The 24,484-nt window shown below is 37.1% G+C and overlaps 1 protein-coding gene across 1 annotated transcript in view; it reads right to left on the bottom strand.

The window, feature by feature from the left end:
- Nucleotides 1-24,283, bottom strand: part of mrc2 (mannose receptor, C-type 2) — a 42,984-nt gene extending 18,701 nt beyond the window's left edge. The window contains exons 1-8 of the mRNA XM_083567302.1: nt 24,037-24,283; nt 11,147-11,575; nt 3,171-3,344; nt 2,499-2,663; nt 1,294-1,407; nt 905-1,048; nt 417-608; nt 177-331 (exon numbers count right to left, since the gene is read on the bottom strand). Of these exons, the coding sequence (XP_083423428.1) occupies nt 177-331; nt 417-608; nt 905-1,048; nt 1,294-1,407; nt 2,499-2,663; nt 3,171-3,344; nt 11,147-11,575; nt 24,037-24,145 (1,482 nt within the window). The 5' untranslated portion in view covers nt 24,146-24,283. The remainder of the gene's footprint in view (nt 1-176; nt 332-416; nt 609-904; nt 1,049-1,293; nt 1,408-2,498; nt 2,664-3,170; nt 3,345-11,146; nt 11,576-24,036) is intronic.
- Between the last annotated feature and the right edge of the window lie 201 nt (nt 24,284-24,484).

The raw sequence follows: 24,484 nt of genomic DNA, 5'->3' as shown, positions 1-24,484 counted from the left end.
ACATAATGTGCTAGACTGTAATTGCTGGTCAGAATGAGAAACTCTTAAAGAACAGCTATGAAAAGACTGTTTGTTACAAAACCTATAAATGTAACAGTTTTAGCACATTTGCACGAGTTTTTTTTTTTGTCAGTGCTTATTGACACATTTTAATAACATTTCTTACTGACACTTACAGGACCCCACATGATGACACAGTCCTCCTGTGTATTTAGAAAGTTGTTGGGCTCGAACGGGTGCCAGAATGTAAAGATAACGGGCGTGCGGTCTGACCACTCGAAATTCATCTGCATGGCGATATCATGCAATCCGATCCACAGCTCTTCTACATCTGAAAAACCAAGGAACAATCGAGTGGTAAATACAACTGAATCATTTGAAAATCATTGTATTAGCATGTGTGTATGTTCATGCACCTCTTTTCATGTACATATTAATAAACTCCAGCTCAGGGAGTGTGTGGATGCTGACTAAATGAGCGTCCATCTTCTGGCAGGATTTCTGAGCATGATTCCAATCCAGCTTGTCCGAGTTCAGTCTGTAGCAGCCCGCCTGGAAATTTTGCCAGCCGACGTCACACTGGTAGCGTCCGTCGTCTGTCCACGAGTCTAAAAACATACAAACAAGTGAAAATAGAGATCACCATGAATGCAGAGGAACACTTATAAATCACACACACATTTACCAATCATGGATGACTAAAACTAACGGATGCAAAAGTGAAAAAAAATTCCTCATACTGGATGTGTGCCACCCCTGACATTGCATGAGTCGTGCCTCAGAGCATGCACATGACAACCTTCGCTCTTGCTAGTTGCTAATTGTTCTTTGATAGAAAAGTGTAGCCTCTAAAATTCAGCCATTAGCTAAATGAGGGAGGAAAAAAAATTGTAGAAACACAAACCTGTGCTAAAAGGGTCAAGGGTGGCATTGGGCCGTTTCTTGCAGATGTAAGGCAGCGCCATGGAGCAGTCTCTGTTCTGCCAGCGCCCTGAGCTCTCTGTGCGGATCACACCGCAGTTCTGATCGCTCTCGTGGTTTGGCTGGTCTACAACATAAACACACACGCATTGTTCAAATCAGTTTTGCCAGATCCAGACTATTACCTGCAGTCTCTCAGACGGCAAATAAAAAGGGAGAGATTCACACCGATCATTTGAAATCACAGTGAGTCAGCAGTGGCTTTTAAAATTCCCAGTAAATAGTAAATAAATCGTGCCATTGTTCCATTCTAGAGATATTAAGATGCATTAAGATTTATAAGCTTGTTCTAATGGGCGGTATTCCGCTCACCTGTCTCCCAGTTGAGGTATTTAAGAGGGGCCGAATCAGACCACTGCCATCCTCCGTTAAGGTCCAAGTCATTCATACCCATCCACAGAGTGGAGCTGTAACCAGTTAGGAATCCTGCAGAAATATATCAAACACATACAGAAACACAATATATATATTTAATGCAAACAGGTATTCTTAAACAAATGACTTGCTTTTGTACACACTACTTTTGCGTATAGTACTAGGCGGTATCATAAAGTTTCGAGACTCATTTTGTAACCCGCCAACAGATGGCAGCACAAGGCTGCACACACAGTCACAGGGAGCACCAACCGTCATAAGTCAGTGTTCCAAAAAGACATCGTCTTGTGTACATCAGGAGCTGTGCAACTGGTGCGTTACCACGTCTGCTATTCTGACCACGTGCGCACCCTAGCACTGAGCTCTCCTCACATGTGAGTTTCTCGCCAGAAACAACATGATCTTACTTCCGCATCCACCATACTTGCTAGATTTGGCTCCTGTTAACTTCGCCCTCTTCCGGAAGATGAACATTCTGTTCAAAGTTTCCCGTTTTGACACCAGTGCACGAATAGCAGAAGATGCTTGGCAAGTTTAGAAAAGAAGATTTCCAGGACACATTCCAGAAGTGGCAGGAACGATGGGAATGCTGTACTGCTGTGCAATGGAACTATTTTGAAGTTGATAGTGTGTAAATGTAGATAAATAAAGTACTTTATTGTAAACAGAAATAGTCTTGAAACTTTTTGATACCACCTCGTATATATACAGTGTTAATAAGCCATATTTCCACCAATGTTCAGAGACTAATAAGGAAGTAAACATTTAGGGGAGGGCTATTCAACTAAAGGTCCAATTTCTTTCAGGTTTTTTGCTTACAAAGGTCCACACACGCACCTAATGTCAACCATTTAATACTTGATCATTAATTGAGTGTATGGCTAGTCATAGTTATGTTTTATTTGATAGTGATGGTTCACACTACCAATTCTGCATAGGACAATGGACTCGAAACAGATGAAGCAAATATTTTGACATAGTGGGAACACAAAAGTAATTTTTTCTTTGTCAATATGCTCAACCAGAGCCAAAAATCAGCCCTTTTTTCTACAGAAGAAATGAAAATGTTCCTAGAGTTTCTGAAGTTAAATGATGTCTTCATTATTATTATTATTATTATCATATCCCCCAAACTCTCTCACCATTGATGTAGCTCTGTTCCTCCACCTTGGTGATACTCAGCAGTTCTGCCCCCTGCTGTTTGCAGCTGGTGTGAGCTTCCTCCCATGACAGAGTGGCCTGGAAATTAAACTGGTAGCAGTTATCCATCAGAGAGTCTGTGTCCCAAAATGTCTCACAGTCTGCACCTGGAGAAAAAAAGAAACAAAGCAGGTATGTCCTCACTGAGCTAAAAACTACTAGCATGCCAGTTGGTAAGATTTGGTATGTCTGAGCCATGAAAATGGAAACAGTCGAGGTGTTAAACAGGAAGAATTATACACAGTTTTGTCTGTGTTTGTTTTAGCTCAGTGTTTGGTGTTTTATAACCAGAAGGGATGCTTAAAATGAAAGACAAAAAACAATTGCCAAATCACAGAAGTTTTGTACATGTTTTAATGTTGTGTGTAACAAAGATTCTTGTGTTAATACTGGAAGAAAAATCCAGTAATTACAATTACAGTCATTGCAGAGCAATACACAACTTTTCTACAGTAGTCGGGCATTTTATATAAATGGCATTTGATTTTAATGCAGTATAAAAATAAAGATTATTTGTTTGGAGCATGTCAAAGTAAGGTCAAAGTAAAGTGAAAATCTCTGAACAACTGTGTAATATTATTTCAGAATGAATAGCATCAGCAGAGAGCACTCACTCTTTACAGGGCAGAATCCCCAGCGTTCATCTTTGCCATAGTCATGCGTAGTGGCACACCAAAGATGGCCGTCCTCTCTCCCCACACTGGTGCAACTGTGGAACCACTGGCCGTCATATAGGAAAGGCAGATAACATGGGTGTCCATGAGAGTTTCCCTGTATAGTATAAATTTCTGTGAAGAAAAGAAAAAAGAATAATTACAAAAGAAAATATAGGGTTACTCAATGTTTGGACTGTAATCTTTCGTTTCATCCAGGACTGGCTCAATACATGACAACATTTGCTGCAACAGCAGCAATTGGAAATCATTACACAATTCCAGTTTATACAATAGTTACAGAATACACCTGGAGAGAATGTATTGTATTTATATTGCAAAGGAATTTTTGCCTTTTTTGCCCTTTCTAAGAAATACTCTTGTGTACATGTACATGTCCTAAATAGTGTCACATCAATTTCCCAAGTTGGTCTCAACTCTCATCCAACACTAGATTACACTAAACATCCTTTTAAATCGATTTGTACATTGTACCATTTTACTATTAATTGTGTAGTCAGGCTAGTTAAATTCTTAAATAAAAATAAATAAATAACAAGTTTACATACATCCAACTGCTTTATTTAGGATTTCCTCTGATGCCATGTCTTCAAAAAGATATATTGGTTATGATCCTTGTATTGTATAGATTACAAATTTCTGTAGCATGATTGACAGATAAGTAGAGAGGCCTCTTTTTCCTGAGAATACAAATAATTTTTTTCTTATTGGGGTACCACCATCTTCATATTATGTATTCCTGAGATATTTTCCAGACAACTGTAGGAATTGGAAAAGAATACAAATATTGCAAGAATTTTGACTTTGAATGGAAACAGTGTCAGATAGTTTACTGGAATCCATTTGGTTTTGTTGGTATCTAGCATAAGATCTTAACCTTTTTCTCCCTAAAAAAATTTAAGCAAATCTTTTATAACATTTGTGATACATTTCATGTTACATTTTCTTGGTTTAACAAACTTTGCAATAAAACCAAGGAATTCTTCTGATGTTGCCCTAAAGGGTTTTTTTGTGGTTTTAATCAACAATAAAAAAAAAAAACACAATTAGACTAGATACATGTCAAAAAAAGCAGTTTAGCAGGTTGAATTGACAAATTCATTAAATATTTGACAAGAAATATATATCTTATATATCTCAAGAACAGAAAATAATGTCCCTCTGGTACTATTCAGGTCCAACTTGAGGATTGTTCAAGAAATATGAGGCACTCAGGAGGGAATAAATGTAAAAAGCCTTTATAAAAGCCCTAATATCCCCAAACTTTTTCCTATGAAGCGCAAATCAAACTTGCTTGAGGGCCATGGGCCAAAAATAAATGTTGCCGAACATTATATTAGCATGAAAGTCACCATGATTACGCTTTAATTTGCTTAACTAATGCAGATTTATTTTAAAAGATATAGTTTAGTGAAACTTCTAGTACAATTTATTGTACAATAAGTTTAATGACTTGTAAAACTAATGAGTGACTTCTAATAAGAGATATATAGCTAATCCTTATTTTTTTTTAAACTTCCAAATGGCAATTTTTTCCTTATTGTTCCTATTGTCATATATACAGTACAGACCAAAAGTTTGGACACACCTTCTCATTCAAAGAGTTTTCTTTATTTTCATGACTATAAAAATTGTAGAGTCACACTGAAGGCATCAAGGGCTATTTGACCAAGAAGGAGAGTGATGGGGTGCTGCGCCAGATGACCTGGCCTCCACAGTCACCGGACCTGAACCCAATCGAGATGGTTTAGGGGTGAGCTGGACCGCAGAGTGAAGGCAAAAGGGCCAACAAGTGCCAAGCATCTCTCGGGGAACTCCTTCAAGACTGTTGGAAGACCATTTCAGGTGACTACCTCTTGAAGCTCATCAAGAGAATGCCAAGAGTGTGCAAAGCAGTAATCAAAGCAAAAGGTGGCTACTTTGAAGAACCTAGAATATGACATTTTTCAGCTGTTTCACACTTTTTTGTTATGTATATATTCCATATATAATTCCACATGTGTTAATTCATAGTTTTGATGCCTTCAGTGTGAATCTACAATTTTCATAGTCATGAAAATAAAGAAAACTCTTTGAATGAGAAGGTGTGTCCAAACTTTTGGTCTGTACTGTATATATATATATATATATATATATATATATATATATATATATATATATATATATATATATATATATATATATACAGTGGAACCCGGTTATGTGGAACCCGGTTATGTCGATGTCCTAGGGGGACGCCAAAAAGCATCGAGATAACCGATGATCGAGATAAAAAATCAAAAATCAATATGGCGGCAATAATTGAATGTGCTTGAAATTTCTTTATGTACATGATGTGCGTTAATAAATGAGAATGTGCATGCACGTGTTTTGGGCGGTTTTTTTTTTACACAACAGCGTTGCCGCGATTTGTTTGATGAAGGCGTGCTATAAAAATACATACAGTACATGTTTATCTGTCAGGAATCCACCTGCCACGCCCCCTTTTCTCGGCCGCTTTCTCTGAAGCTCCCGGCTTTAATCGCGCACATATGGTGCTCGTTTATCATCATCACCAGCTCCTATTTAAACTTCCACACTCTCACTGTCCGTTATTGTTGGTATATGTTGGTTCACGGCGGTCGTTGTTATCGCGCATGCGTATCCCGGTACGTGTCTTCCCACCGGCACTCTCTCACCGGCTGCGCTTTTATTCCCAAAGCCCATCGCGGATCCCCCCCCGATCCTGCCGGTGTTCATTCTATGCTTTTGCTGCTCATCCCACTTTCTCCCGTGTGCTGTTCAGCACCGCGCTTCCACTTTCTCGAGTTCTTCTGCGGCTGCACAGCGCCGATCGAGATAACCGACGTTAAATGGCAAATTTTCCCCCCCTTGTGCCCGAGATTTCAGGGTTCGGCGACATAAAAAAGTCGACATAACCGATAAAAAATGCTTAGACAAAGCGAGGTCGAGATAAGTGGGTTCCACTGTGTGTATGTATATATATGGTCACAATGGGGCAACTTTGGCTCACAGGCCCTCGTTTGGCATCTCTGCTCTATACATATCAGTTAAAGAAAATACAAAAAATTAATGCTTTTGGCCCATGATCAGTATAGACAGGTAAGTAGTCACATGATTACTGTCACATGACCAAGTTTTCAAGCCATATTAGCTTGAAAAAGGTAAATGGAGGTAAATCAATTAACAAGCAAAAGAATATGTTCACAGAAACATCCTAATATATTAGTTCACAATACTTATTAAAAAGGCAGCGAATGATGATAGGCAAACTCCTCAGATAACTAAATCAGAGACAATTCTAAAAACGAGAATTCTGATTCTGAAGCATCAGAATTGTTGTCTGTGGGAATCACACATATACTACAGATGTGTAAAATAGACATTAGGCTTGAAAAATGTTGGAGTATTCCTTTAAAAAAACAAGGGCAGACATTAAATATTTCACAGTGCCTTCACACACAGACAGAGGCACACACATGCTTGCAAAATGAACCAGTGAATTAGATCGAATTGAAAACACTCCAGTTCATTCCGCATGCCTCGCCACAAACCAGACGACTGAAGGAATCGCAAGACAGAACCGAGCAAAGTATTCAGAGTTTTTTGCCAATTGACAGAAATCCGAGACTTTCCGGGAGAGAACGACGCGTCGAAGCGCAGCCGCCCCAAAATTTTGTATCGTCTGCAATTAAATCACATTGTCATCCTGAGTTCAGCCTCTCAACCCAGTAAGACTCTCAGGCACTTCTGCTATTTTTTTCCCCATTTTATATGTTACACAGCATGTAATTTGGACCAAAGTGCTGCGGTGGAAGATGTAATTCTGAAATAGCCAGGCTATGATGAAATCGTACCGGATGAAATATCAAAAAGCACTCGAAGCATAAAGCTACATCTATTAAAATAACCGAAGCTGTTCCACACACCCATGTATACAATGGAAAGAATAAACAGGGAACACTGAACTATATCCTGATTACTTTCTTAAGTATAAGAGAAACCCATTTCATAACAAGGGCTATATGTATACATATTATATAGGTTCATCTAGATCAGTGGTCGGGAACCTATGGCTCATGTCTGACAAAAATTACGTGGCTCTCCAACTGTCTCCCTTCACTAACATTTAATTAGTGTTATAAAAATAACACTAATAAATAATAAAATAAAATTAAATAATAAAATACTAGTGACGGTTTTATATATATATATATATATATATATATATATATATATATATATATATATATATATATACATATATACATATATATATATATATATATATATATATATATATATATATATATATATATATATACACACACACACACACACACACACACACACACACACACACACACACACACACACACACACACACACACAGTGGGGCAAAAAAGTATTTAGTCAGCCACCAATTGTGCATGTTCTCCCACTTAAAAAGATGAGAGAGGCCTGTAATTTTCATCATAGGTACACTTCAACTATGAGAGACACAATGAGAAAAAAAAAATCCCGAAAATCACATTGTCTGATTTTTAAAGAATTTAAATTGCAAATTATGGTGGAAAATAAGTACTTGGTAAAAAGTTCATCTCAATACTTTGTTATATATTCTTTGTTGGCAATGACAGAGATCAAACGTTTTTGAACCTCACCACTCATTAACTAGACGACAAAGCTATTAGCAATATTCAGAATCCTGAATATAGGGAAATGCGCTTTTTCCGTGACGGATGTGTACTAAAGTTTTCTTTTATGAAGGTTTAACGAAAGCCTGTAGGCAGTTGAAAAGCAATGGAAATATTTGTTTTGTTCTTTAATCTTCACACGTGCTGCATATTTTATTTCTTTATTTTTAATTGGTTTTGGGCCTAAATAAAATTGTTATTGAAATGTTATTTTCTTAATAATAGTAAAATACTATTTTCCCAATTGATCTTTAAAACATGTATTAGCTAAAATTAAAACAGTGCTTTGTTCTTCACTCATGCACTTACTCAACATGCCTTGCTGCATACTTTATTATGAGTTATTTGACCTAAGGGAAATTATTAAAATGTTTTTACTTATAATAGTAAAAGTTGTTTGTTTTAAATAGTTTTTCTGAGAAAAAGAAAAGAATGTATTAAACAGAATTGTTAAATGTGCTTTGTTCTTCATTCGTGTACTTGCTCAACATGTAATGCTTCATATTTGTTTATTTTTAAGTTGTACATAGACATAAATTAGGATTTTGTTATTTAAAAATCTGTATTTTTTTATAGTAGTAATATATATATTTTTTTCAATGGCATTCAAAAAAAAATCTTAAATGGCTCTTTGGCAAAAAAAAAGGTTTCCTGGAAATTATTATTAATTTAAAAGCAAATTAAAAAATAAGTGTGTGTGTGTGTGTGTGTGTGTGTGTGTGTGTGTGTGTGTGTGTTAATTTTATAAATTATAAAATATATATACATCTTCCCTTTTATATGTGGGTGTTGCCCAGCTTTCTACAATACCGTTGTCAAATAAAGAGTACCATAGCAGTTTTCCAAAAGTGATTTTGCTAATGCCGGTTAAGTTTCTGACATGGGAGAAAATGTTAAATTATCAGCTTCATGAACACTCATGATTTGTCCTGGAGCCAAACTACTGTCAAGCTGCAATGAAACAATATCATATATGAAGGGTCAACACAATTTAACAGTGCACTTCGGTGCACTAAATCACCTCAACAATAACTCCATTTCCTATTAAATTAGCATTTATATATTTTGTATATTCTCTATTGTGATCTGGGCCGTATCTGACATCGAGTTAGGAACAACAGTAAAAAAAAAAAATTACTGAAATTGCACTAAGTGATATTTAAATCTCAGAATGATCTAGGAAAAACTGTTACTTGTTAACATCATGACATTTTCGTGCATGATATCAAATCTGCCAGAAATATTAACTACATTCCAAACAATTTGTTGTGAAAACAGTCCTGATTTGGCCCTGATTTGCATAATCTGCAGATCATTATCTCATTCTTTTCCTTGAAGTATTTCAAACAATAACTCATCAATAGAAACCTGTCTCCACTGGCTCAGACATGCAGTTGGCAAATTTTAACATGAACATAATGCCTTTAAATTGTCATCTAGGATTAAATGCTTTGAAATATTTTCACTCTGTAAAAGTGATGAAAAAAAATACAAATGTACGTCATGTAACAAAAAAAAACAAACAACAGATTTCATTGTATTAAAAAGTACTGTTACAGAAAATCAGTATCAGTTTGCTCCTTTTCACCCTGAGGCAAAACAGGCAATTTCAATAGATGATCCATCCAGACATTTATAGAGTCTTGATTAATCACTGAACACTAAATATCCCAGCTTTAAGAAACAAACCAGCTGCCCCACTCACTCACACACACACACACACACACACACACACACACACACACACACACACACACACACACACACACAAAGCCTGTTCTACTGTTTACAAACACGATGCGTTTTATTAGAAGGCTGCTTCTCTGGTGCGCACTCAGATTTGCCCTTGGCTACAAATCTGCCAGCATGAAACAGATCCTGATCTAAAGAGTCCCAGATGTGCTCCAGACCTCCATCAGGACAGCACTCACATTCTCTCTGACATCAATCATCTTCTGGCCTATAACGGCGTCCATCCCAACACATTCTGCTTCATGAAGTATTTTTTGTGTTATTTTATAACCTTGAGCTCAAAATCATATAATGAAAAAAGATTCTGAAAATTTTACACTAACAGCAAATAAAGTTTCTAAGTCAAGACATGTTTTACTTGTCACATTTAACAAGATGAGACATATTTGTTTTTCTTGGTCCTGCATGGAAACTATAAAACTAAAGTGCGAGTAAGAAATACTGTCCTTGCATTATTCTACATACATCAATATATATTTGTGCTAAAACATATTGTCTGGTTCATTAAGTGATGTACTTGGTATGATACACATAGGGCTGCTTTTAAATTCCTGTCATTAATGAAATTGTGCGTTGTTATTGTGTATTTTGTCTACTGTTGAATAATTACTATGATTTGATGTCAACCAAGTGAAGACGGATGATCCGCTGTGGCGACCCCTAATGGGAGGCCCAAAAAAGAAGAAGAAGAAGAAGAAGAAGAAGAAGAAGAAGAGGATTTGATAAGCTAGTATATTGGCCGTTAACTAGAACTTATCTAGTTAACTACAGACAATACAGTGTCAGTTATGCAAGTTAAGTTACACATAAATGAACCTATGTTAACACAATCTGAGAAAAACTTTTTTTGCTTTAAGTCGCAGTTGTTGCACCACTAAGCTTTGGCAAAAAGCTTTATATGTGGCTGCAACCCAGGACTTCCATACCCTTAAAACACCATCCACAGTGTAAAGCACGGTGGTGGCAGCCTTTAGGGATGTTTTTCAGCACCAGGAGCATGGAAGCTGGTCAGAGTAGAGGACAAAATGGATGGAGCCAACTGCAAAGTAAACCTCGAAGAAAACTTTTCCAGTCTGCAGTCTGTCTTACTGCATGCTGCCAAATCTACCCTGAAGTGGCTTAAACCCAAAAAGCAGAATGTGTTAGAATTGTCCAATCAATGTTGAGACCTAAATCTGGCCAAGAATCTGTGGCAAAAATTGCTGTTCACCAACATTCTCCATCAAATATAACACAGCTTAAGCAATTTTGGAAAGAAGAATAGGAAACAATATCAGATTCCAGATGTGCAAACACATCCCAAAAAATGCAGCCAAAGGTAGTTTTACAGATTACTGATCCAGCAGTATATCTGCTTTGTTGTACAAAGGTTATGGAGGGCATTGCAGTTTATCAGCCTTATTGCTCCCACTAAAAATATTTCAAAATATCCTCAAGATTCACAAGAAAGAACCGAGCATAACTTACCACGATAGGTTTTCTCACAAAGGTCCTGATTATCACCATAAAGTCTCCACCGTGTGCTACCGCCTGGTACTGAGGCCCGAGCAGCTGAGACGTTACGGTCATCTCTGGGCGGGCTCGGATTTGGCAAGTAGGTACTAAGATCATCCAGGAACTTGTTGCAGCTCCATGACCACCGGACCAGAGGAGGTTCGCGGTCACATCGGTATACGCTGAGACGAGGCAAAACGCTCGGTGCACTCCCATTTCCCACTCGGATCCCCAGGCAGAGGGAGGAGCCTATGTTAAAGAGGCGATTGCGAGTGACCCACTTCCAGAGCTGTGCATCAGCATCGCAGGATGTTGTGAGGTAAAGTGCGTGGTCTCGTACGGCCAAACAGCCTTGCACCCCCTCATGGAAAAAGGCAAAGGTGTCAGAGTCAGACTCGTGTGCTGAGAACAGAAATGAGAAGAGGAAGAGCTCATTAGTGCACTAGAAATTCAATAGAAAACCATGCTAAAAAAAAGGGCAAACAATATGCGTAGTAACATTTTAACTAAAAACTAGCGAAAGTCAAAGGTAAAAATTCTGAAATTTTGAAATCTTTTTTTTTTTTTTCATTTTTTAAATTTATGCTCAGCACATGCCAAGACAGTGGGCATGTAGAGCCTCCAAATCCCATTTTCCCCATAGTTCTGGCTAAAAGCACGTTTTACTGCAAGTGATTCACTACGAGTGTTTTCACATGTCACATTCATGGTCAACTTATGTGTATTTGATTGTTTTTTTTTTAATGAAAGTAACCTTAGTATGTCCTTTAACTTTTGTATAAACTTTAGTATGACCTTTCACGATGGAAGATTTTGTGGTCACTGGTTACCAGCATTCTCGGACTGCCCTCATGCTCTTTTGCTTAGTAGCTTTGCTTTGAAATAGGTTGTTTTTTTATTTCTCATTGATACCAGTACTGATACCTGTCACAGTGGGTGAAAAGAGACAGATACTGAAAATTATTATTATTAAATTATTATTTTACTGAAAATAAACAGGTGGACAAATCCGAGCGGAAATATGAAACCATAATCTATGTAAATGCAAAGTTCTGTTAAGGTGCAAAGACAAAAAAAAAAAAAAAAAAAAAACACGATAAAAAAATATTGGTAAGTTACTAGTGATTCTTCTGAGCATTACTGAGAATGGTACAACTATATGATTGCTACAGGTGTGTCTGATTAGTAAACAGGTGTGGATTATCATTAATTAGATAAATGTGATCTTGACTGTTGCTGGGACGTGTAGTCTCTGGCTGCCATATTTATATGACGTGGTGTGGTCTGGGAGTTCTTGGAGGCTGTTTAGGATTCTCTGACAATACTAAAATGTAGCAACCTACTGCATTTTATAAATATTAATCAATCAGGGACTTTACAGAATCTCCTCATGCTGAGTCTTTCCTCATCTAGCTAGATTTCGCTGCAGTTTGGGTACTGTTGCAGTGTCTAGCAATTAACTCCTCATGCTTAGTTGTATGTTCAAGAGAGGAAGGTGCTGTAATTTCTCCTTGCTAATTCTGAACTACGTCCAGATCGCTGTTTCTTCTTGCTGTCCATTTATTAGTGCAATAACGTACACAAGGTTTACATCAAAAAGTGTCATTACATATTAGATGTTGGTAGCAGAGCAGTTTTCACAATTACAACTAAATGAGCATTGTACTGGTATCGACACAACCTTATAAAATGTGTAAATCTACAAAATTCTAAATACAATGAGGTGAAAATAGCGTAGAAACTGTCATTTTGTTTGCATATTAATGTACACATCTGTATTTTTTTTCCTCCAGCAGCTTAAATCTGTGAAGAGGCAAACATGAAATTCAAAGGAAGATGGAGGCAGTAGGAAGCAAGGTAGTAGAAGAAATTTGCATATCCAGAGCACAGACAAAAATGAATGTTGCGAGCCAAACCCAACAGCCTTTCCAAAAGACAGGGTTTTTTTTTTCTCATCCAGCCATATTTCGCTTTAGTTTTTACTCTTTCCTTCTCCTATTTTCTCCTGAGAATGTGACACAGAAAATACAAGAAAGTCAACGACAGAGCAATAGAAGTGTTGGGTATAGGATAAAGAAGAAAAATTGTTTTGAATAAAAGAAAAAGGGCAAAAAAACTGATAAAAGAAAGACAGCCTGAAAAGCAACAAAAACACAGCTGTTATTCCAAACTGGGGCCATGTGAGAAAAAAAGGGAATGAGCGACAAAAATAGGAGACGGAGTGAAAGGCACCAACTCAAAACCAAACAAAGGTTCTGTTACTGACCCAGGAGGCTAAAGAAAATAAGATAGAGAGAAAGTCAGAAACAGAGACAAGATCAGAGAAAGAAGGACTGTTTAACTTTACAGAATTCTACAAAAAAGCTTATCATGAAAAAATAAGATTTTTTTTGTCTTGCATTTTATCTCTATCACTATAACATTAATCATGTGCAGAGCTCAGTTCTTTGAAAATACAACCCCAATTCCAAAAAAGTTGGGACAAAATGTAAAATGTACATAAAAACCGAATGCATTAATTAGCAAATCTCATAAACCAATTTCATATTCACAATAGAACATAGAATACATATCAAATGCTTAAACTGAGGAAATTTACCATTTTAAAGGGGGGAAAAAGTCATTCTATATTTGATGGCTGCAACACGTGTCAAAAAATTTGGGACGGGGCAACAAAAGTCTGGAAAATTTAAGTGTTAAAAAAATAAAACAGTTAGAAAAACATTTTGCAACTAATGAGGCTAATTGACAACAAGTCCGTAAGATGTTTGGGAAAAAAAAGCTTTACGGTAGTTTAGTTTTAGTTTCTTCTAGAGGCAGAGCTTAACCAAAATCTCTGAAAGACTGGGCCTACAAATTGTGGAACAATTTCAGAATAATGTTTTTCAACAGTTATATATTTCATCATTTACAATATATAACATCAAAGGTTTTTAAAAAATCTGAAAAGAAATCTCTGTGCACAAGGGACAAGGGTAAAAATCTATATTCAAATGTCATCCACAAATGCAGGTAAAATCTTTATCATGCAAAGAAGAAGGGATGCGTAAAGTTTTTCTTTCGGCTTCTCCCATGTCCTCTGGACTAAAGAGGAGAGGGACCATTCTACTTATCAGCACTCAGTTAAAAATGCCACATCTCTGATGGTATGGGAGTGCATTAGTGTCTGTGGAATGGGCAGCTTGCACATTTAGATCAATTACAACAGCATGACTTTGTAGTAGAAGTGTCCGGGTGCCAAACTGGCCTGCAGTCTAGACCTTTCACAATTTTAAAACATTTTGTGCATCATGAAACAAAGAATACAACAAAGGACAACCAGAACTGTTGAGCAGCTAGAATCCTGTATCAGACACATATGGGACAACATTCCTCACACAAAGCATACCATATGTATACGAACAGAAGACGTGATGCTACACAGTGGTAAACTTGGCCCTGTCCCATCTTTTATTTTAGATGTGTTGCAGCCATCGAATTTACAATTACCCTATTTTTCCTTAAAATGTTACATTGTTCAAAATTTTGTCTACATTTTCTACTGTCAATAAATTATGACTTTATGATGTTTGTAAATCATTTAATTCTATTTTTATTTACAAAATGTACAATGACAAAAATGTTGATGAGCTGAATTCGGTGTGCAATATAAATAAAAAGAATTGAAATTTTTTGACATTGACAAAATAGTAGATGAAAAATAAAGTAACAAGCCTGTTTTAAAAAATGTAATTAGTAAAAAGTACAGATATTTGTGTAAAAATTTAATGAGTGTAGGTAAAAAGTAAAAAAAAAAAAAAGGTAATTAAAGTATCTGATACCAGATATTGATAGAGTAAATAACTATTTGTACTTCCTTACACCCCACCTCTTCAAATAACACAGTAACTGTAGTGAAACTAAGAGCAAAAAAGGTTGGTTTTCCAAATACAAGAACTTTGTACACTGATGTGAAAACAGGTCATGACCCATATTTGATTTAATGGATATTTGTTTAAGTTGGTAAATTTATTTTACTGAGCTCTGGTATGTTGTCTAATACCAAACTGTTCTAGCATTTATTTATTTTAGCTGGGCAAATTTTCAGTCAAGAGATGCAGAATGTGTATGTTTGGTGTTATAGAGTGCTTTTCCTTTGAGAAGCATTTTTAACATTTGTAAAGGAGTCTCCAGTGTTAGCATGGGAACAACAGAATAAGTATTTGAAGCGTCTATAATGTAAGAGCTTTTTTCCATATATATATATATATATATATATATATATATATATATATATATATATATATATATATATATATATATATATATATATATATATATATATATATATATGTGTGTGTGTGTGTGTGTGTGTGTGTGTGTGTATATACAGTACAGACCAAACGTTTGGACACACCTTCTCATTCAAAGAGTTTTCTTTATTTTTATGATAATGAAAATTGTAGAGTCACACTGAAGGCATCAAGGGCTATTTGACCAAGAAGGAGAGTGATGGGGTGCTGCGCCAGATGACCTGGCCTCCACAGTCACCGGACCTGAACCCAATCGAGATGGTTTAGGGGTGAGCTGGACCGCAGAGTGAAGGCAAAAGGGCCAACAAGTGCCTAGCATCTCTCAGGGAAATCCTTCAAGACTGTTGGAAGACCATTTCAGGTGACTACCTCTTGAAGCTCATCAAGAGAATGCCAAGAGTGTGCAAAGCAGTAATCAAAGCAAAAGGTGGCTACTTTGAAGAACCTAGAATATGACATTTTTCAGTTGTTTCACACTTTTTTGTTATGTATATAATTCCATATATAATTCCACATGTGTTAATTCATAGTTTTGATGTCTTCAGTGTGAATCTACAATTTTCATAAAAAATAAAGAAAACTCTTTGAATGAGAAGGTGTGTCCAAACTTTAGGTCTGTACTGTATATATATCGTTCACCACCACATTGAGTGGTCAATGTGCAGCTTGTATAGCAATACAGATTTACTGTCCTCTGAAAATAACTCAACATACAGCCATTATTGTCAAAATAGCTTGCAACAAAAGTTAGTGCACCCTAAGTGATAAGTAACTAGGTAACTGCTGCACGTCGCTTAACTATACAAGGCTATATGTCCTATTCATGTTAATGTTTTTTCCTGCTTGACATGACCATACATTTTGTACCTCTTGTATTAGAGCAGTTAATTTGGTACATTTCTCTCATACTGACAACTGGATTATCAAAATGGCATCTCATGGCAAAGAACTCTCTGAGAATTAAAAAATTAGAATTGTTGCTCTCTACTAAGATGGCCAAGGCTATAAGAAAATACCCTAAAACTGAGTTACAGATCATTGGCCAGGGTCATAGAGAGGATTTCCAAGATGAGTTTCACTCGGAACAGGCCTTGCAAGGGTCGATCAAAGAAGCCGAGTTCTTGTGCTATCTGTCAGGTGCAGACACATTGCTTTAGATGTTGCAGAAGGTCCGCTTGTCAGTGCTCAGACCATATGCTGCACACTGCAACAAGTCAGTTTGCATCTCCATCATCCCAAAAGGAAGCCTGTTCTGAAGCTTGGTCACAAGAAAGCCCACAAACAGTTTGCTGAAGGCAACCTGTCCAAGAGCATAAATTACTGGAACCATATCCTTTTTCTGATGAGACTAAGATAAACTTATTGTGGTGTCCAACATGTGTGGCGACACCCTGGTGAAGAGTTTCAAGAAAACGGTATCTTGCCTACAGTCAAGCATGGTGGTGGTAGAATCATGGTCTGGGGCTGCATGAGTGCTGCTGGTACTAGGGAGCTGTGGTTCATTGAGGGAAACATGTATTCCAACATGTACTAAGACCTCCTGAGGCAGAACAGGATGCCCTCCTTTCTGGGCAGAACACCGGTTTTCCAACATGAACAACAACAACCTCAAACACTGCCTTGCTGAGGGTATCAGTGGGGCATCCTCAAGCGGAAGGTGGAGTAGTGCTATCCAGCAGCTCCGTGAAGTCATTAAGAAGAAAGAGGATCCCAGCAACAGTCTGTGCAGCTCTGGAAAATTCCATGCCCAGGAGGAATAAGGCAGTGCTAGATAGCAACGGTGCTCACACAAAATATTGACACTTTGCGCACAGTTTTGACATGTTCAGTTAGGGTGTACTTACTTTTGTTGCCAACTATTTTGACAATAATGGCTGTATCCCAAGTTAATTTCAGAGCACAGTAAATCTATACTGCTATACAAGCTGCACATTGACTACTCTAAATTATATCCAGGCCTTATTTCTTTAGTATATATATATATATAAAAAAACAACGTGTGTGTGTGTGTGTGTGTGTGTGTGTGTGTGTGTGATATTTTTTACCTCATCACCTCACTCCACCATCACTCATACCTTAAAGTCACTTCATTGTAACAAGCTACACCCACAGCTGCTGATGATGATGACTGTAGAACTGTAAACTCTAAACACCCACAAAGTGGAAACAGAGGCTGAGTAACAAGGACAGCAAAAAAAACAACCCACAGCACGCTACTAATATCTCCAGCCTTGCTCAGCAAACAGTGTATAAATTGTCAAGTCACATTGTGGTCTGCCCACCATATAGTACACAGTTATCCTGCGTGAGCTGCCAGCTGCTCTGACTGCATGACTGATGTGTGTTTTTACCAAAAAGTTGGGTCACACTGTTTGTCTCTGTATGTAGATGTATACTAATCAGTTTTATTTAGCGCCCTCCTCTTTTTGCTCTCCACATTTTTCCAGTTGTTGACTTTGAGCGAAAGCCAGTATTTAATCATTATGCTACTGTAAATGTGGTCTAACTAGGACAAAGTGCTGGCAGTAGCAAGCTTTAGGAAAATCCTGCACTCCTGTACAAACTTACAGTAAGAGGGACTAAAGTAAACTCTTAAGAACTTTTCCAAACTCTGTTATGAAGTTATGGCATAATTGGGACATAATTTTCCCTTTTCTTTTGTGTTTTCATTCCGCTTTTGTGCTACTGAACTTGCTTTTATTCTACTTGACATTAAAGTTGTTAAAGAAAAAGAAGACCAACGTGACAGTTGCGCCTCAGCGAAATGCAATTCTTTATATTTATAAAGGAAAAGCTTTGAAGATACTTAGCAGTCTCGTAAAGTTCAAAGGGTTTTTCCCTCTTATATTGCAGACACTCTGCAATTACACACAGATGGATGAAGGCCGTTTGTTGAGATCCGCTACAAAACATCCTAATTCTTTCATGCTGAATCAGGGTTGTTCCAACATGGTTTGGATAAAACTGCCATTCCAGAAGAAATGGAAATTGTCATAGAATGAAATCACTGCACAAAAATGTACAGATGCTTGTGCACTAAGATCATTATTATTATTATTGTGAAGTAACAAATACATTCAAAACATGGACAAGCATAAACCATTATTATCCTATGGTAGATAAATTATACCACAAAAAATTAGTAATCTTAGAGGTGCATAACAAATCCTTTTTATAATAATAATAATAATAATTGCTGTTATTATTATTATTATTATTATTATTATTATTATTAGTAGTAGTAGTAGTAGTAGTAGTAGTATTAGTATTATTATTAGTATTATTATTATTACTGCATCACATAAACTGAAAAAAAAATTGTTCACATGATGACCATGGTTTCCAATGTCAGGGCTTTGAAACAATAAAAATCAAAGCTGTTCATTAACATTTGTGACATTCAAAAAATCTTCAGGATGGACAAGTTTGCATTGTTCAGCATTTTAACATGTTTTTAGTCGTACTAACTATAAAAAGAGAGGCCAGTGAAAAATATATTAATGAAATTTGGCTAACATCCTTATCTTATTTAAACAACTGAGCAGTTGAGAGTTAAGGAAGCTGTACCTTTGCTTAAGGAACAAATAATAGCATGATTTGAACTCACTAACCCTTCCTGTTTTCTGCTTCCAGATCGCAGGGTTTAACAATTACAAACATCTCCTATTAACAAAAATATGAATTGATTAAAAATAAAATAAGGAACATATGCTATTTTTTTAAAGGAGATGTATACAGTAAGGTGGTAACAAGAAAATTGCTCCGCATCGGGTCCCATTGTTAATTTTATATATATATCACAAGCATCATTAGCTAACTCACTCCTTTGTACTAAAAGATATGAACTACTATTCCTTCATCCATCTTTTATTCATTTCAACTCCTTTTTTTTTACCTCATTACTGCTATATGTAATAGCCGTGCACGGTTTTTGGCAATTAATCACCTGCAATTACACATTAAAAAAAGGATAATGCACTACAGCTTAACCCTGAACAATCACAATCACTTTTTAATTGAAGCTATTAGACTGAAAGCATACAATTCAGTAACTACAGAAAAATGAAAGAAAAAATCATTTATTAAAAGTCAATTCTTTCTATACTAGTGTTGTAACAAGAGGATTGATTCTCACATTAAAATATCCATCAAAGCAGGGATTTTTTTTTTTTTAAAGTGAGTTTGAAATTATTATTTAAAATAAACCAATTAATATGTCAAACGCAGTAGAGTTGATCAGTCAAAGAAGAAACCGATTCAAGGGGGAAAAACGTCAACATTCTCTTGTTCCTTAACACAAACCCTTAATAGAGAAAGAAATGCAGACACCTTATATGTAGGTTTAAATGTGTGTGTGACAGGTAATAGTTTTGTTTAACAATTGTATGATTAATGTTTATAAATGCATAAGTAATTGTTTTTTTTTTAATTGTATGAAAAATAAGTCTAGTCCATTGTAGTCTATTTAATATTCATTATGATGGTTTTCAAAAATACTGGCATTGGTATTGAAATCAACTTTCCCTAGTTTAAAGACTTACATAAGGTATTTTAAAGACACTCCTTATAACAGTTAAAAGATTTACACTCATGCTGCCACGTAGGCCCCACAAAGGTTGGCATGCTGACTGAAAGTTTGCAACCCAAGACCCGGTGCAGCCTGGTTGGATGGCGATATGCCTGTCCTTAGAGAGAGATTGGTTACACAATGCTGCTTTTGGCTTCAGTAGCGCCTATGTGTGGGCGAAGCTACAGGGCTGGTTAAGAGCAACGCTGTTGATTCATACTAATTTTATTGTGAACAGCAGCCAGAAAGTACTAACATTTAAACAGAGTGCCAAATATGAATAGAGAGCAAACACTAGCCTTCAGGAGGGGTTTTGGGTATTATCTGTGTTGAGGCAGCACAACAACCACAACCAGTAAGGCTGTTCGCAGGTTGTTGCTTTGTCCTCTATACATAACACAACCTTTATCATGGTTCACAGGCATGAAACAATGGTGACTGTGGCTGAACAAAATATTGCTGAAGCAATTACATATTTATACTTTGTGTATGAACTGAATTCTTAACACACAATTGCCTTCAGAAGCAAAAGAAACTGCTAAAGAATGTGCGCAATCACATACCGTTTCCTAACTCATTTATTTTAGCCTGCACACTGTGTTTCTTTGTTCCGTTGTAGTCAGATAACAACAAGAAAAAGATTGTGAAGAAGTAATGCAATACGCTGCCTTCACCTGACTGCTATGTTGTCAAGACAAGCGGTTTCGAACAAGAAAGATTAGATGCATAAGACTTTTAATAAGAGATTTTTGCTCTTCTGGCCAGGCTTTGCACTAGTTGGATATATGATTTGCACATTCTGCCACAAGAGCATTAGTGAGGTCAGGCATTGATGTTGGGTGGGGGAATCTTGGGTCTTGGTGTTCATCCCAACTGTGTTCAGTGGTTTTGAGGTCAGCAAAAAGAAACTGTAATGCTACAGCATACAAAGACATTCTGTATAATTAATTGCCATATAATCCATGTACCAATCCAAATACCTGCAAAACCCCCTCCAAGCTGGAGAAAAGCTTCAAGCCATATGTATCATCATGCATACACAACTATTTTATCTAAATGTAATGATTTGCCAACGTACCTCAATTCTTGAGCAATATTTCAGAAAATGTTCGAAAATGACCACAATACTAAATATCCCTGCTAAAAAACAAACACCGTAGGCTGTGAAGTGTCGAATTTCCGACTGTCAATTTTTATTGCTGTGAAATTTCTGTGTAATGTGGGCTTTACACGGCCAAGATGCAAAGCCTGCATGTAAACTGAATATTTTACTAAATAATATAAAAGACAAATCCACTTCGAAAAATGAGCCGAACAATCATTTGTTGCATATGTGTGAGGACCAGCAGTTTGGTGTAGGAGTGTAAACTCTGTCTTCCATTACATTGTGGGCTTCCCATGTTGTGCTTCAGACCTACCAGCTAAAGGTTTTATTATGACAGATGTGTGGAGTTGGGGGTGCAGAGATCTGAGAGTTGTGGAACTGAAAGAAAGAAAAGAAAGAAGTAGAAGCAGTGAGGGAGAGATGGTAGAGGAAAAAGTCCGGGTTTTATATGGCTGGATATCTGAGAATTGTGGAACTGAAAGAAAGAAAAGAAAGAAGTAAAAGCAGTGAGGGAGAGATGGTAAAGGGACAAAGTCAGGATTTTATATGGCTGGACATTTTGTTCTGTAAACACCGAAAGAAACAGGAAATTCCGCCTGCCGTTTGTTTGTCCAGTGAACAAATGATGATCGGGAATCAGTTCGGCCCGTAATGCATGTGTGAGTGAATAGGGCTAATGCAAGCACTGAGGCAGGCAGCTTCTGGATGAGAACAGGTCACCGTTTCCACCGATCAAAAGTTCATAACATGCAAATACAACAACAGCCTTTGCTGTCCTCAGACTCCACTTGCTCATAAGGCTTATAACATAGACCTGACGCCTCTGCTGATTTCTTGTTTTATAAGTCATTTGCAAATAAATCTTTGGTAGGAAGCAGTGTGTTAAACTGATGATGTCATCCCATTCCTCCTAAAGTTGACCATGCTACTATATAATATATATTATACGTTACTATTAATATTAGACCCAAGTCGCTGGTGGTCTAGTGGTTAGGATTCGGCGCTCTTAGTGCTGGTTCCAAGCCGGTTAGGAAGCGCATCTTGCGTAAAAACATGTGCCAAATCAAATATGCGGCTCACGAATACGCATTATCTGCTGTGGCGACCCCTAATGGGAGAAGCTGAAATTAAATAAAAGCATTTATATACATCAACCCCCTACTTACCTTCTATTCTTATTTACAGTCACATCTGGCTATAATATTAAACAGGATAGTGATGTGCTGTAAAGTTTCACTCACACTAAAATGCAGCTGGGTTCATGATTTGTAATGTTTTAGTGGTTCATGCTGTGTTTTCTGTGGATACCAAACAAGTTAAGCTGTAACATTCAATCAAATAACAACACGTATCTTACAGTTCAGTCTACCATGGTTTTGTGTATTTTGCATTATTTAGACAATATGTGTTTAATCGGTCTACAATTTTCAGATTTTGTTTCAGAAGGAAACTGTATGGTTCTATATAAACAAATACAGACGATTTACACATTAGGAAAAGCAAACTGTAATAAACAAAATTAACAAGCTAATTTTAAATGAATTCGACTAAATCGACTGCTTGGAATGAGTGTTTTAATGTTATTTTAAGGCATTTTGCTCTTTTCTAAAGCCTGGATATGTTTTCTTATTTTAAGAAATCTTACCAAGTGTAATTATCTTACTGCACTGACAGATAATTCCCCTTGTTACAAGTCTGTATCTTCTTAAATCATGCATTTATTTCTTAAATTTAGACGGTTATTTAGTGCAGTGTACAGGGAGCAACTTTGTTGTATGGTTCTTCATAGAACCTTTAAGGACTCTCTATGAGGTATGAAACAGGATAACGGTTAGGGTTCTAAATTGAGATTTCATTCTAAATGCTTAATGCATTTCATCCAACTGTTATTTTAAGAAAATGGAAGAAATTGTTTCACCAAAGTTTTTTTATGGGTTAGAGTGCTAACATTTTCTTGGCTCTTTTAAAACCTTTTTTTTTTCTTTAAAGAATTCTACACAACAGTTTTATAAGCTCCCATAGAGGGGCCAATTGTCAGCATTTGGTGTTTGACCATGTCTACCTCACAGAGATAACTAAACTCAGGACTAAAGTCAGGACAGAAAGACCAGTCTAAAGCTGGTTATTGAGAGCAATTATAACCAGAAGGTTAGGAATAGCAAGTCAAAGCAGAGTTTCAATGACTGGAAACCATCATAGACAACCAGAAGTTTAAGTTTTGCGAGATGAAAAAAAACATTTTTTGACAATGAAAACTGTGTGTGTGTGTGTGTGTGTGTGTGTGTGTGTGTGTCAGTCTAGCCTAGACTAATTCTGTGCTACTGTCCTATCAAACTCTGCCTACTGCACATATTAGATTTAATTCGATTTGAATAGATTAAATTACATGCATTTATATGTCACATGTAAATGTACAGCACCGTGAAATTCTTGCTTGGGTCTAAACGTAAAGTGAGCGATGACACAGGGCCCCCCCAGAGAAGAGAGGGTTATGGGGCCTTGCTCAAGGGCCCAACAGTTGCAGCTTGGTGTTGCTGGGGGTTGAACCCCACCAACCTTCCATCAGTTACCCCATAGTTTATATTCATGGATTTTGGCACAAGTCACTTTTCTGAGTCTTAGTATGAGGTGTCGGATGCAGTTTGAACCCTAGAAAGAGAGAAATCCCCTCCCCCTATATCCCCCTTCCTGCCACATCTGTTTCCACTCAAACTTTTGGACTTTTAGTGGCATTCCTTTGCATCGGTAAAGCCAGATACAAGTTAACTCAACTGTCTTTGAAAGCAAAATGCGATTTAATTGAACAAATTTGCATTGCATCTGTGCCACACTCTGTCGTTATTCAAGGAGGGAATGTAAAACGTGTTCCCCGATTTCCTAGACAACAATAGTTTCTCACCTGTGAGCGCAGTCTCCGGTTCCAGGCATAAAAGCAATAAATATAAAGTGCATCTGCAAATATGAAGCACGTCTCTGCGTGCGCTTTCCGGCTTCTCCTGATCACGCATGCCCGCTGTTATCACGGAGAAATGGGGCAAAGTCCTCCCTCCAAAGTTTCCTCCTTAGAGCCGGAGAAGCGATCTGAGATGGTGTTCGTGTGCGTGCGTGTGTGTGCGTGTGTATGTGTGAGTGTGTGTTGGGTTTATAGTGCAGTTTGTGCTCGGACTGAATGAGACTCCACCGCTGTGCCGCTATCACGGTTGCCAGATTGCGACACAAACCCCAACGAGGCACCGTCCCGTTCACATTCTACAGCAGGGGGACCAGGACCACCGGGCAGAAAGAATAAACAGTTAAATTATTGTTTTCATTTTACTGACTTTCGCATGTTTTGAAAAAGTTCTGCA

The sequence above is a fragment of the Silurus aristotelis genome (assembly GCF_946808225.1).
Source record: "Silurus aristotelis genome assembly, chromosome: 17".
In the NCBI taxonomy this organism is placed as follows: domain Eukaryota; kingdom Metazoa; phylum Chordata; class Actinopteri; order Siluriformes; family Siluridae; genus Silurus; species Silurus aristotelis.
This window is presented reverse-complemented; position numbering and strand designations above follow the sequence as displayed.